Source organism: Grus americana, chromosome 9, assembly GCF_028858705.1.
Source record: "Grus americana isolate bGruAme1 chromosome 9, bGruAme1.mat, whole genome shotgun sequence".
NCBI lineage: Eukaryota > Metazoa > Chordata > Aves > Gruiformes > Gruidae > Grus > Grus americana.
The window spans coordinates 24,109,466-24,122,301 of NC_072860.1; the positions used below are offsets into that span (position 1 = coordinate 24,109,466).

The 12,836-nt window shown below is 48.1% G+C and overlaps 1 protein-coding gene across 9 annotated transcripts in view; it reads left to right on the forward strand.

Annotated features, from left to right (window-relative positions):
* MECOM (MDS1 and EVI1 complex locus) overlaps positions 1–12,836 on the forward strand; it is a 341,271-nt gene that overhangs the window by 292,036 nt on the left and 36,399 nt on the right. For 7 of the 9 annotated variants that reach the window (XM_054834975.1, XM_054834980.1, XM_054834971.1 and 4 more), the window contains one exon: positions 2,390–2,524. In XM_054834975.1, the coding sequence (XP_054690950.1) occupies positions 2,390–2,524 (135 nt within the window). Of the gene's footprint in view, positions 1–967; positions 1,715–2,389; positions 2,525–12,836 lie in introns of those variants that run through there. The other 2 variants (XM_054834976.1, XM_054834977.1) reach the window with 2 other exon arrangements.

Below are 12,836 nucleotides of genomic sequence, written 5' to 3' on the forward strand. Positions count from 1 at the left end.
GCAGGGCCGGGCCGGGCGCTGCCCGGGGGTGCGGCGGGGAAGAAGCGCCGCGGGCAGGCTGCGGGGGTGGGGAGAGCCGCCCGCCCACGCACGCACACTTTTCTCCCATCCCCGGCGGAGAAGTGAAAGAAGTTTGTTTTGTTGAGCGGTGTGCGGTGGGGTTTTTGTTGTTGTTGGTTTTTTTTTTTTTCCCCTCCCCTTAAACAGGGCTGTGTGGTTTTGGGGTTTTTTTTTTTTTTTTTCTTTTTCCCTTTCCTCCCCTCTTCTCCCGATAACTTTCTTTGCACACACACACACCAAGCCAGCCGATAAGACCAGGAGGGGCCGAAAGGGGAAGGTGATGGCGAACTGGCAGAAACCCGCCGAGCCCCGCCGCCGCTGAGCCCTCCGGGGCCGGCAGCCCCCTCCCGACCTCCCCGCCCGGCGCCCCGGGCCCCCGCCGCCCCCCGACAAATGGTGGAGCGCACCGCGCCCGCGCAGCGCCCGCCGCAACCCCGGACCCCGACGGCCGCGGCCTCCGCCCGCGCTTGACGCCAAGATGTTGCTTCCAGCCGCCTGAAGGATATTTTTCCCTCTTCCCCCCCCCCCCACCCCCGCCCCTACCCCCGCAGGCTCCCGGCGACACAAGGTAAGAGCGGCGAGCGCGGCGGCGCTGCCCACGGCCCCGCGGGACGGGGCCGCCCTGCCCCGTCGGTGCCCGCCGCGCCGCCGGCCCCCGGGCAAACCCTCCTCCGCCGCCCCGGGGGGTGGGGGGGAGTGACATCCCCCCCATCCCTCCTCGGGGCAGAGCGGGATTTGCTTTGAAAGGGAAAATTGAATGCCCCCCTTCCAAAAAAATCATCGGCGGGGCGGGCGGTGGGGCAGCACGCGCGCCCGCGGGGGATGGAACTCGCCTCGCGCGGCCGCTGCGCTGGGCCCCGCCGGGGTCTGGGGTGGTTGGGGGCTTGGGGTTACGCTTTTGCCCCTTTTTTGGGGGGGCGGGCAAAGGCTGCTCGGGAGGAGGCGAGAAAGCCGGCTGTCCCGGGGCAATGCTCGGCGGGCAGCACGCACTCGCACCCCCCCCCCGCCCCCGCCACGGACGGGCCTGATCCTGCCACCCGCGGGGGCGGCGGGGCCGCGGCCGGCGCTGGGGGCGGTGACCCGGGCAGCGCCCGCCGTACCTGGGCTGCCCCCGGGCCCGGCCGCCCCCGCGGGGAGCGCGGCTTTCTGCGGGGCTCGTTTAATTAATGAACGTGAGCTGGCTTTGGCTATATTGTGAGCCCTTGATAGGAAACTTCCGTGGGTTTTCATTAACTAAGTGATACACAATGCCGGGGTTCCCGTCCATTCAGCTCGGAGGCCAAAAGTGCTCTGGGGCTGGACGCGAATACAAACGTTTCCCATCGGGGAAACAACCTCCTTCTCCCTTTGCTTTTCGTTTGGGGCGTGTGTTTTTTAAGGTTTGTTTTGGTTTTGTTTTGTTTTTTCTAATCAAATCGGGTGGTTTGCTGCCGGTGCCAAGCCGGAGAAGTTAGAAACGTAGCATGAGCTCACTGGGATGCTGTGGAAAGTTTAGGATAGGCCGGTGGTAAAGCTTGCAAATAAATAATGATATTCAGTGGTATGTAATGATTAGTAATTTGTCATAATATTAGAATAGAACATCCTCTTTAGCTTGTCCACAAGCAATCTCATTATATTTGTTTATTGTCTGCATAATTGGAACCATTTATTGGTATGTATTGAATACTGCCATGTTTTGCATGAGTGTTTACATTGTTTTTCATTTATTTTCTTTAGTTTGGCATAGGGAGTTCTATTATTTGCTTCAATTAAGGGGAGTGATTTAAGCGTTGCACAGAAGGGCTGTTTGGGAAGCGTAATAGTAAAACAAGATAAATAACTCTGGCTACTGAGTAAAGTTTGGTTCAGTGCAACAAATACGAAAAGACTAAATGGGTGCTGCAAACAGTGTGAATCCTGAAACAAAACACAAACTTCAGATGAAGCCAACACCATCTATTTTAATAATTTTTGTTATATTCCCTGACAGAATCTTATTTAATTAAAATAATATTTTTAAATGTAAATAGTCACTGATGAGTGCCAAAACAATCAGATCCTTCTTAAATTAACATAGTGTTTCTTGGCAATAATTAGACAACATCTTGATTACATGTAAATGTTTGTCAAGACATTTTTAGTACATTTATTGTCCTTTTATTAATATATATGTATTCTGACTGTTCTTTAAAAAAAAAAAATCATCTCACCAGAGGAGCATATTTCTGAATAAACATGCCTATATTTTTATTATCCATTTGTTTATCTGGAAACCTGTGATTTATCTTTTGATTAGTATGCCCAGACAGCGACAGAAAGATTTACTCTTTCATATTCTTCCTTTTAGATCTTGGATGAGTTTTGCAATGTGAAGTTCTGCATAGATGCCAGTCAACCAGATGTAGGAAACTGGCTCAAATATATCAAGTTTGCTGGATGCTACAATCAGCACAACCTTGTTGCATGTCAGATAAGTGATCAGGTATGTGGCGTTCACTTTCTGGACTTATTTTTTTAAGGAACTTTAAGGTGTCAATGGAAAAAAAAAAATCTACACAGCAATTCACAACAGATTTTGGCCTGTTTGCTGTTGTGGCAAAAGATAAGGCACAGTTGTGAAATGCAGAATAATTTTTTATTATGGGCTACAGATAATATGAATTTTCTATTTTTCCACATTGTTCATAAATAATAATTTTTTTTTATCTTATACCTGATAAAAATTGGGACTGCTTTCTTAGGAATATAAAGACAGTATTTGCTGATTTTGAATTAGCAGCATTTTCTGGCTCCTGTTCCAGTCCACTTGGATTGCTACGTTAAATGGTTTTGTTGGTCAGAAGCTGTAATGTGAAATTAATGGAAAGAGTGGAGGGGGTGATGCAGAAGTGATAATGCTACCAATGTAGTTGTGTGTATGGGGCTTTGGATTTGAATGCACACGTGCATAAATATTATTATGCCGTCCCATACACTTTGCTGGAACTCGTAATCCTGAACCAGGATCTTCAATGGTTTTCTTTCTCTTTTTGTTTATTGCACTTAAATCCACTTTTCGTTGGTCTGAAACCTTGTTTATCCTTGTGTGTCGGAAGAAAGGCTGGGATAGGGAGAGGAAGGACGCAGTGAAGCGTTTTGTTTGCAATTATGCTGATGAGTTATTAGGTGTTTCTTAAATCAGGTTTTGCTTTAGTCTGCAGATAACACATGCCGTTATGAAATATTTTAATGGGTGAAATTAGGTTAAGAAAGCTATGCTTCTTTAAAGTAAAATATCTAAAATAGCAAAGCAACAACTGATTGTGAATTCCTGTTTCAAATTTAAACTTTGCTACCTGCAACATAGCATTTGATTCATTTAATCAGCGTTTCATTTTTCACCACTTAATTAACTGCATCAGGTGAATGTTAAAGATTATCTTTAGCTGATTTAATTGCCTTGACAGTATTGAAAGAAGAATCACAACCAGACACAAAGCTTCAATTAGAAATCATTCTTTCTAATCAAATTCCTTACATATAGGAAATGAATGTGGGACAGCCTGCTATTTCCAGCAGCATTATGTATTTTGCTCATGCAAGATAGTTGCTTAAAACCGGTTTAAATAACTTTTTCAGAAACTATGAGAGAAATTTTTTTTTTTAATTTTCAACTTTTACAATTCAGCCCTGAGCACATGTAATGCAGAATGAACCAGCCGACTGAGCTGTAATTTCTTTTTTATATAGCAGCTGGTTTAACTAAAGAAACCATAAAGGTTATTAGTAAATGCAAAATACATTTTCCAAGTTGAAATGTGCTTTACACTGGAAACCGATAAATTCTCAATGTAGAGTATTTATGGAACAGTGATACAAAAAGGAAACTATATAGATTAATTGAAACAGCAGATTCAAATATATTTAATAAGAGCTGGCATAGATAGGAAAGATTAGAAGTGGAATCACGTGCATTGGTCAAAGCAACTTACTGTCTTTGCGTCGGTAGTGGTCATCTGCAACTGCAAATACACACTAGGCTGAAACATCGGCATCTACCTCTGCGACGCAGACACGCACCCGTGTTTTGACGTTTTTGGAAGGAAAGTTATGGCGCTTGTAACTTTCTCTGTTTTTAGTGTTTACATTTCTGAGATTTGGTAATGGTGGCTGTACTGCTGCCAATAATTTCTTTCATTCACTGGAGACTTGTTATTTATTTTGCACAGTATTGTGCTGTTCATAATTCCATATTTTTATAGCTTATTGTTGCTGAGATTTGCAAATTAAGAATTGGTTGTCTTTCAAGTAGCGTGTTGTGAGCTGGGTGCTGTCAGCAAGAGATTGTTGTTCATTTGGCCCTCTGGAAACGCTGCACATTTACCCACAAAATTGTACGCGTACTCCAGCGTTTTATGACCAGAGCCTAAAAAGTTAATGCTAAAAATGTGCTCTCGAATCTTAAAGCAAAAAAGCCTTTCTAACAGCTCCTCCTTCTGCTTTCTTCTGGCACAAGCTCACCAGGGGTAATATAAAATATAATAGGAAGGCAAACTGGGAAATGGACATTACATGGCCAAACGTGTGCGTGTACAAGGAGTGACAAATGCAAGTCAGGACTGAGCGTGCATATGTGCCTGTGTATAGACTGCGTGGGGCTGCCTTTGGGTCACTCTGCTGCTGTAGCTCCTAGAAAAAAAGAAAAAAAAAAAAAGGAGAAAAAAAAAAGATGAAGCCCGAGGACGGGTATCAGTGGTTGCAGCTAGAGCTGGAGGGCAGAGGCGATGCAGCCCAGCTGGGACAGGAGGCCCCAGCCCAGTTGGAGCCGCAGCCAGTGCTGGGTGCAGGGGTGGGGGGGCACCCCAGTTCCCCCCGGTTCCCCCAGAAATAAGAAGCACCTCAGCAGCCCTGGTCGCACGGGGAGCATCCCCACCACGGGAGACGCTGCTCGCTCCCGAGGCACAGACACTCGATGAGCAGTAATTGTTCACCTCTAATTGCTTCAACTCATCTGTAAAATTCACAAGCAAACACTGGGCTGTACCTGAAAAGGTAAAAGATCCTGCCAGCGCTCCCAGCCTCACGCTGGCCACAAGTTTGTGCTACTAAATTCAAGCTTGACTGACAGACAGGTATGATTCCCAGACTGCTTGAGGCAGGATTGAGATGAATCTCAGGGCGATGTGTAATCTAGTCGCTCTGCTAAGCTCTACCTTCTGTATTTAACAAAAAGAGCGAAAGAAAAACATTTTTTTCTGTTTTCTCTATTAGAATTTTTTCAGAGACATACCACCCCACCCCCCGACTCACGGTTGAGGTTAGGTTTCATCACTTAGGATCAACTTTACAAAAGGCCTGGGCTTTTTCTTATGACTGTATAAATGAGCTTTTCTAAGATGAATAGCTCGATAATGGTGGGATGCAGTCAAAACATGCATGCTGGATGCAACTCGTGTTTCATTTGATTGGAGGTGGAGTAGGGTTTGAAAACTGCATTTTTTTGTTGGGCTTTTTTTTTTTTTATAAACCGAGGTTGATCTAGGATTTCTCTTTGCTGTCTTCCTATTATCTCCTGTCATACCCAATTGAACCTGAACGTATGTAATTCAAGATGTATATGAATAATAAAATTCCACAAACAGGGCACACTCATTTTTTTCTTTCCCCAAAGAAACTACAGTGTCTGCAGAGAGTCCTGTCACTGTTCTTGCCCTGGAATGTGTTTTTTCAGTTCAGAGTCAGTTAAGACTCAATACCAGTTTCTGCTAATTTGGAAGACTCCCCTCTGTTATCATTAAACATCTATTAGTTCAACTTTTTAATGACTTCAGAATGATTAGCCCCGTTAGGCTTTCTGGCAGCACTGTCAACCCAGTAAAAGCATTATTTTTAAATATATACGTTAATGAAAGTGCAGTTGCAAATACAGCAGTGACTACAGCAAAGGCATGTCAGAGGCTGTCACACGTTCCGGGCACATTTTCAGGCTGGGATCACGGTCACCTTCAAGCTATAAAAAATATTTTTTTCTTTTTTTCTTTCAAGAGACGTAGTTGGTAGCAATTGAAGTTAAAACTCCTGAATATTGTTTTTATCTTGCTTACTGCTTGCAGAGCTCTGACAGTGATACAGCCACATAACGCTGTGAAACTGCTCTGAGCTCCCAGGTCTCTTCCCCCTCATCAAAGCAGCTCCTGAAGATTCCCTTTGCTTTATCCGTGGAAAACTCCCAGTGGTTCAAGATTGGTTTACTGAGGTTTTGTTTTGCTGTGTGTGCTGAAATAAGTTTTTGGGGTTCTTTTTTTTTGTGTGTGCGTGCGTGTTTTGTTTTGTTTCTTTACTCTTAAGTATATGCCACTGCAATGGGAGAAAAACCAGTAGTATTACACTCTTCACGACGTGCCCGATGTCAGTGATATAAACTTACACGAGCGAACCTACTGCTGTAGGTTTCACTAGATCTGATCACATCTTACACGTTTTACAAACTTTTTTAATCTGCAGACACAGCTTCATGTTTCAGATTTTACTGCCGCTGCCCCCCCTCCGCGGCAGGCAGCTCGCGGGCAGAAAACGGCCGAGACTCCTCCGGCAGCCCTGGCCGCACAGCCACCTGCAAAAGTTGTGTATTTAAGGAATAGTTTTGAGGCTTTGTTGTCAGAGAGTGAAATTAAGGTTTTGGCTGTTGTGGGTCAGGAGGGCACACGCACGCTGAGCTCATACAGGGCCCTATTCTGCCATGATTCTTCCTATGAGTTATTAGTTTATTAAGCAAATAAAGCTTAATCCAGCTCCCACTGGAAATCTGTCTCCAGTGGAGCGGGGTCGTGCTAGCTTAGGTCTGGTGGAACCAGGAGCTCATCGGTGGTGATTTTCCACTTACTGCAGTTAGAGCCGAGGCGATGGGTGAAACGCCTGCCCGGTCCTTACATCCATGTCTGGAGCTGAACGCACGGGTGGTGTTACCGCTCTCCGCGTTGGCCTGTCCTGATGTGACCTAAAAGAAATTGTTTAGAACCAAAACTGGCAACTAGTTGTTGCCATTTCTGCAAAGTGCTAAGCTTTTTATTGACAATTCATGTTTAATAAAAGCAGTAAGGCCCGTCGTCTCTAAGCAAAAATGCCTTTTTTTTTTTTTTTGTGACGAGAGCTCTCAAATCATACTTGTGCACTTGCCAGAAAGAGTATAGAGGATTATAGATGTCCCCAGAGCCAGGACAAGGCTGCAACTCAGTTGACACTTCATGCGGTTCGTCAATGAAGGTGGGATGTTGGAAGACAGCTGCATGGTGAGGTCACCTCAGGAGAATGTGTGGACACACACAGGTTGTGGTCTGGTGTCGTGGTCAGTGACCCCTGAGCAGGAGATTTGGCAGAACCGGAGCTGCTCGGCTGGATGTGGCAGCCCCTCACCTGGACCCGGGGCTTTCACAGAGGCTAAAATGCACCTACGATGGAAGAAGACATGAGTATCACTGGGGAGGTGGCCTGCAGCCCCCTGAGATGCCGAGGAGGGTGCCCTGCGGAGGGACATCCTGCAGCTCCCCCCAGCTTCGGGGGAGTGGGAGGCACCTTTTACCTCAGAAGGTGGAAAAATGGGAACTTCTGGTGCTGTTTCAGGAGAGCGTCCACACTGCAGCCCCTCCTGCTTGATCTGCTTTGACAGTTTCGGGGTGTTTTGGAAACGAGGAAGGAAAGGGTTCGCAGTCCTGGTGCCGAGGTGCTGCAGTGCTCCCCCACCATCTCGGCAGGGTGATGGGGAGGGTTCTCTCCTCCTCGCCAGGCTCCCACCCACCCCTCCCGCAGGCACTTGCTGAGTTTCGCCTGTGGATTTTTGCTGAAGTTTTCTTTGGGCCCGATACAGCGCTCGGGAAGGACTCCTCTACGTTAGCCCTTGAAAAAACTCCAGTTCGTTTCAATTTATCATTTGCCTGAGTACAGCAAGAAGAACCTGGCTCAGGTTTCATCACACAGTTCTCCAGCTGCAGAAGTTGTTCATCACAGGAACTAAAATTAAAGCTTTGCCGTTTGGACCTTTTTCTTTCTTTTTTTTCCCCTCAGACGCTTAATTAAGGCTCATCGTGAGGTTATGTATCCGTTCGTCCTTCTCATTTTTCTGGCAGGCACAAATCCTGATTTTGTTCGAGCTCCTTGAACATAACACTTGTTATTAGTCTTGGACGTTTAATTTGTTTTACTTTTCAGACAAGTTCCACTCTTGCTCCGAAGCAGCGCAGAGGCGAGTGCCAGTTGGCAGTGTGCACGCTGCCTCTCCGGGCACTCGCTTTCCTGCCCCGGCTCGGGGCATGCTCCCCTCCGGCACTGCAGCCCCCAAAAGCGGCTGGCAGCCAGGGCCGATGCCTTCCTTGGGTTCCAGGTAGCCGTGGCATGTGGCGGAGGCCGGGAGCCCGTTGGGCACAGGGCGGGATGTCGGTGCAGGAGCAGCAGCGCAGGGCTCTGTGGGCACTGGTGGGCTTCACCAGGCTTTTGCTGGGATGTGCCCCACCATTAGGGTCTTCTGTTCCTTCCCACTGTGCCACGCAGAGTGGGTCCTCCACTTGGTCCTCCCGCTTGCACCAGTGTGGTGCAGGATGAAGTCGCTCCGTGCCTTCCCACGTGGCGCTAGCTCTAAGTTCAGTACATCGCCTGGAGGGTTAAAGTACAAACAGCACTGAGCAGCATCCCTCGCCTGCCCTAAAATCTGAATTTCCCAGACAGCACAGGGGCACGCGCAAAGTTTTCCAAAGCTCTCATGTACACGGGACTAAAGGGTTTAGTGGGATGCAATGGAATAAACTCCTTTTCGGGGCTGGGCGTGACAGATGCACGCGTAGCGGCTGGTGCCTTTGCTCGCAGGCGGTGGCTGAAGTGTCACTTTTTTCCCCCCAAACCAGCATCCTTCGGTTAAACCTTCCCAGGGGCTGGAGGGCATGCTGGACGGGAGCGGAGGGGGGGTTCAGACAGAGCGGTGCGGGTCTTGCTGGGGCAGGCAGGATGGCCGGGGCACTTCAAAGCACGCCGGCGGCGGCGGCCGAGCACACGGCCCCGGCCCGAGCTCGCGGGGAGTGCGTTTTCGCTATTATTTCAATTATTACAACTTCCTGAATAGGTTGAAGGTCGTTCATAATTCACGCTTCTGTCATCTTTACACATGCCAAATGCAGTCTATTAAGCATAAATAAAATTTCAAGTGCCTGACCAGGAAAAGTAAACTGGGATTCATAACAATGAAGCCTTATTCATCCATTTAAAAGTAAATTGTGTGTGTTCCTTTTTTTTTTCCCCTCCCCTTTCCCTTTACAGCTTTGCAGTTTGGGAGCTTTTACTTCTGCTCGGTAGCATAAATATATGACCTGCGGTGTAGGCAGGCACAGAGGACTGATGAGTTAGGCCTCCCCCAACTTCTCCCCACCTCAGACCCCCTGAACTTTGAAAGTGTTTCCAGATCTGGATCCGATTTTGCTCTTCCTATATAAACTGCAGTCACACACCGCTGATCCCAGGGCATGTGAATTGTGCATCTGGACTTTGCTTCTATTTCTTTTTTCCCCCCTCCCGGTCGTTCCTTTACCGTGCAGCAGCTCTTCCTATACTTTTCGAGGCAGAGTGGTGCATGCTCGCGTGTCGGGAGAGCGGGTTATCCCAAGAAAGTCAGGTAACAAGACGGGCTCGGTTGGCTGAAGAGGTGATAGAAAATTAAAGCCTTTCATTAATTACAGTAGACTCAGGATTGCATCCAAGAAATCTTCAGACTTTGCACTTGAAAAGTCCATTTATTCTGCATTACCATTTCCTAATACATGAAATCCTGCCTGCGGTAGAGGTTGCTGTTGTTGCAAAACAAGGGCAGCCAGGAGGGGACCTGCAGGGCTGGGGGCAATTTATGAGCTTTCCCATCTGGGGGCTTGCAGGACCCCCACGCCGCCTGCCCTCGGTAGGCTGCTGCCGCCTCAAAACGCGGGCAGCGTGGTTCATTTCCTCGGGACGCAGTTAGCTTTTTGGTTTTTCTCAGACAGGATAATTCCAGGAGCTTTTAGGTGGAAAGAGTGAGAAAAAAGCCTTTCAGTTGAAGTAATAAGGACAGCTATTAAAATCAGATTAAATTTACCTGCATGATCATTTTGGTTTAAAGTTCAGTATGTTTTATTTCAGATCCTCACTCGAACTCAGTCTGGTATATAAACTGTTAGTGCAGGTGGGGGGTTTTTTGTACATACAGAAATTTAAAAAGCTATATTTAATAATAATTAAAGTTAGTATTTTAATAATGATGTGAAAATGCCACAGCTGGAAATCTGTCACTTGGACCTTGTTTTGGAGGGAGTTAGTTCCGAGATGCAAAATAAAGAAACATCCCTCAACCTAAACCACGGAGTTTTTGGGCATACTCCGTCTCGTCTCCCCGCTGAGGTACAGAGAGGCTGGCCAGGTAGTTTCTGATGGGTACCTTAATCACGTCTGATGTTTTCAAATGCCAATGCAGACAGGACAGTTGGCTGCAGAGTTTACACCCTGCTTAGGGATTTGTCCCACAGCTGCAAGAAAGATACTGCATCGTACCGGGGCTTCCCAAAGAGAAGTGATGCACCCCAGCACAGCTCCTCATGAACAAGACCCTCTTTATGCCCGTGTATGGTCCACATGTCCTCACTTTGTGACGGGAGGTGAAAAGGTCTATCAAAATACCTTTGATGGGACAGGAAAAGTACTGGAGAAGGCTCCGCTGTGGTTTTTGTTCGCTCCTTGGTATGGATGCACCGCTGACTTCAGAAGAACAGCTGAGTTTACCCAACTGTGACACAAAACCCGGGAGCACTGAGGCACGTCCTGGGCAGAGCTGTCCTGGACACAGCAGGAGCTTTGGCACGGTTCCTCTGAGATGGCTGAGGTCCCACCTGGCTGTGGGCTGGGCCTGATCCTGCTCCCACCTCAAGCAGGAGATGGGTTCTGTTGCAGCAGGGATGTCTGCAGAAGTCTCTCCGGTCAGTGTGCAACGCCATGCACGTATTATTTCCACCCAAAGCCAGCCAGCAACCAGGCTTATCTTCCACAGATTGGACTGCAGCTTCCCTTTCAGATGTGCGGAGGCCATTATATTTCTGGAAGAAAAAAGCCAGTTTTCGATACATTTATCTTAATAAATGGAAGAACAAGCATCACTTAAAGCAAATATTCACTGGATGTGGCGCTGACATCAGATTTATTTGTGGGAGTTAAAAGCTGGCTTCACTTAAACGTGTTTCGGCCTTTGATCAAATGAGTTGCGTTGCCCCAGCTGCATCCCCGGCCAACTGAAGCCCACGCAGCAGCCCTGCGTCCTTCGACACCAATGGCGGCATCGGCTCCGGAGGGGATTGCGGTACCAGGCATTCGCCCAGCTGCGTGAACAGGCATGCACGAGGCCCTGCCACAGCTCTCTTGGCCCCTTGCGCCCTCTAAAATACTCAGCGGAGTTCAAAATCCCCTCGACAAGGGGTAAAAATGGCAAGCCCAAGCAGACCCAGCCAGCGGTTCGATCAGGGTGGCATGGCAGAGGAGGGAGGTGCAGCCCGGGTGGATCAGGCTGCCCGTAAACTCCTTCTCCTGGCTTTTATGGGGAAAACTAGCTGTAAGCGGGAGGTTGTGGCATGGGTACCTTGTGCCCAATGCGTTTGCCCGGTGCTTCTGGCACCTGGAGAGGGGCGAGCGCCAGGGCGGTGGGACGAGCTGGCCCCAGCAGCCTGCACCGCCGCTCCCCTGCACGCCTCCTCCAGAGCAGTTTTTGGGACAAGGCAAAGAAAAGAAAAGAAATCTGAGGAAATGCATCTTAGTTAGTTATTTTTAGGTGTTTAGCCCATATCTGTGGGCAAAGGCCGCTTGTGTGGAAAGAAATGATTAGGCTATACGGCCACCTCCTGGAGGACATCGGTATGTGCTCGGCTGCCGGGGCCACCCGATGGGTGACGGTTCGCGTGGGACCGGGCAAGGAAAATACCCCGCATCTCTAGATACCCGTACCTACCTTGCGACAAACGCGTGTGTCTGATTTTAAGCGGTGGAAGTGATATTCTGCCTTTCTCCCAGTGCACTGAAATGAGTATTGAGAGTTAAGAGTTTGAGAGTGAAACATTCACAAATACATCAGACCGAGAAAATGCAAAAGCATCATTTTTTAGCATAGGAACATAGCTGTCATGTGTTTTTGTTTAACAAGGCCTGAGGAAGTTACTAATATTTATTTGAGCTGCTTCGTGGAGCTTTTCAGTGCTCTTCACATTTCCTTCTGAGACAGAAAGCAGCCAGATGGATTTTGGGAATTTCCTTGCAGCAGAGCCTTGCGGTGCCGGCGCGCACTTGCTCTGGGTGCACAGACCCAAGGGAGCAGCTCCCTGCTTCTCCGCCGGGCTCCTTCACAGTGACAAGCACAGAGCCCGGTGTTACCTGTGCAGGGACCAGGTGCCACCAGCCAGGGTCACCACCAGCGGTTTTGGCTGCTGGCAGCATTTCTTCATCCAGGACTGATTTTTCCTTTGATTCCCGTTTGAAGCTAAGGAATAACCAGGCATGCTGGTTCGTATAAGCCTCTCGCCTCACAGCTTTCTGGACTGCATAGATGATTGAAACGGGGGGTGTTGGATGCCTATGGTTTAATCAGCAGCATCTTCTCAGGACAGTTTTAGTAGCTTTTCCCAGTGCAACAGGGGTTATGTCCGTCAGGGGTCACTCAGGGATGTGTTTTATGGGAATTTTGTATGTGGGTTTGGTACAACTAAGCGTGCAAATTGCTGGTGATATTTGCAGTCATCACACAGCTCATTTTGCAGCAGAGGCTGTTG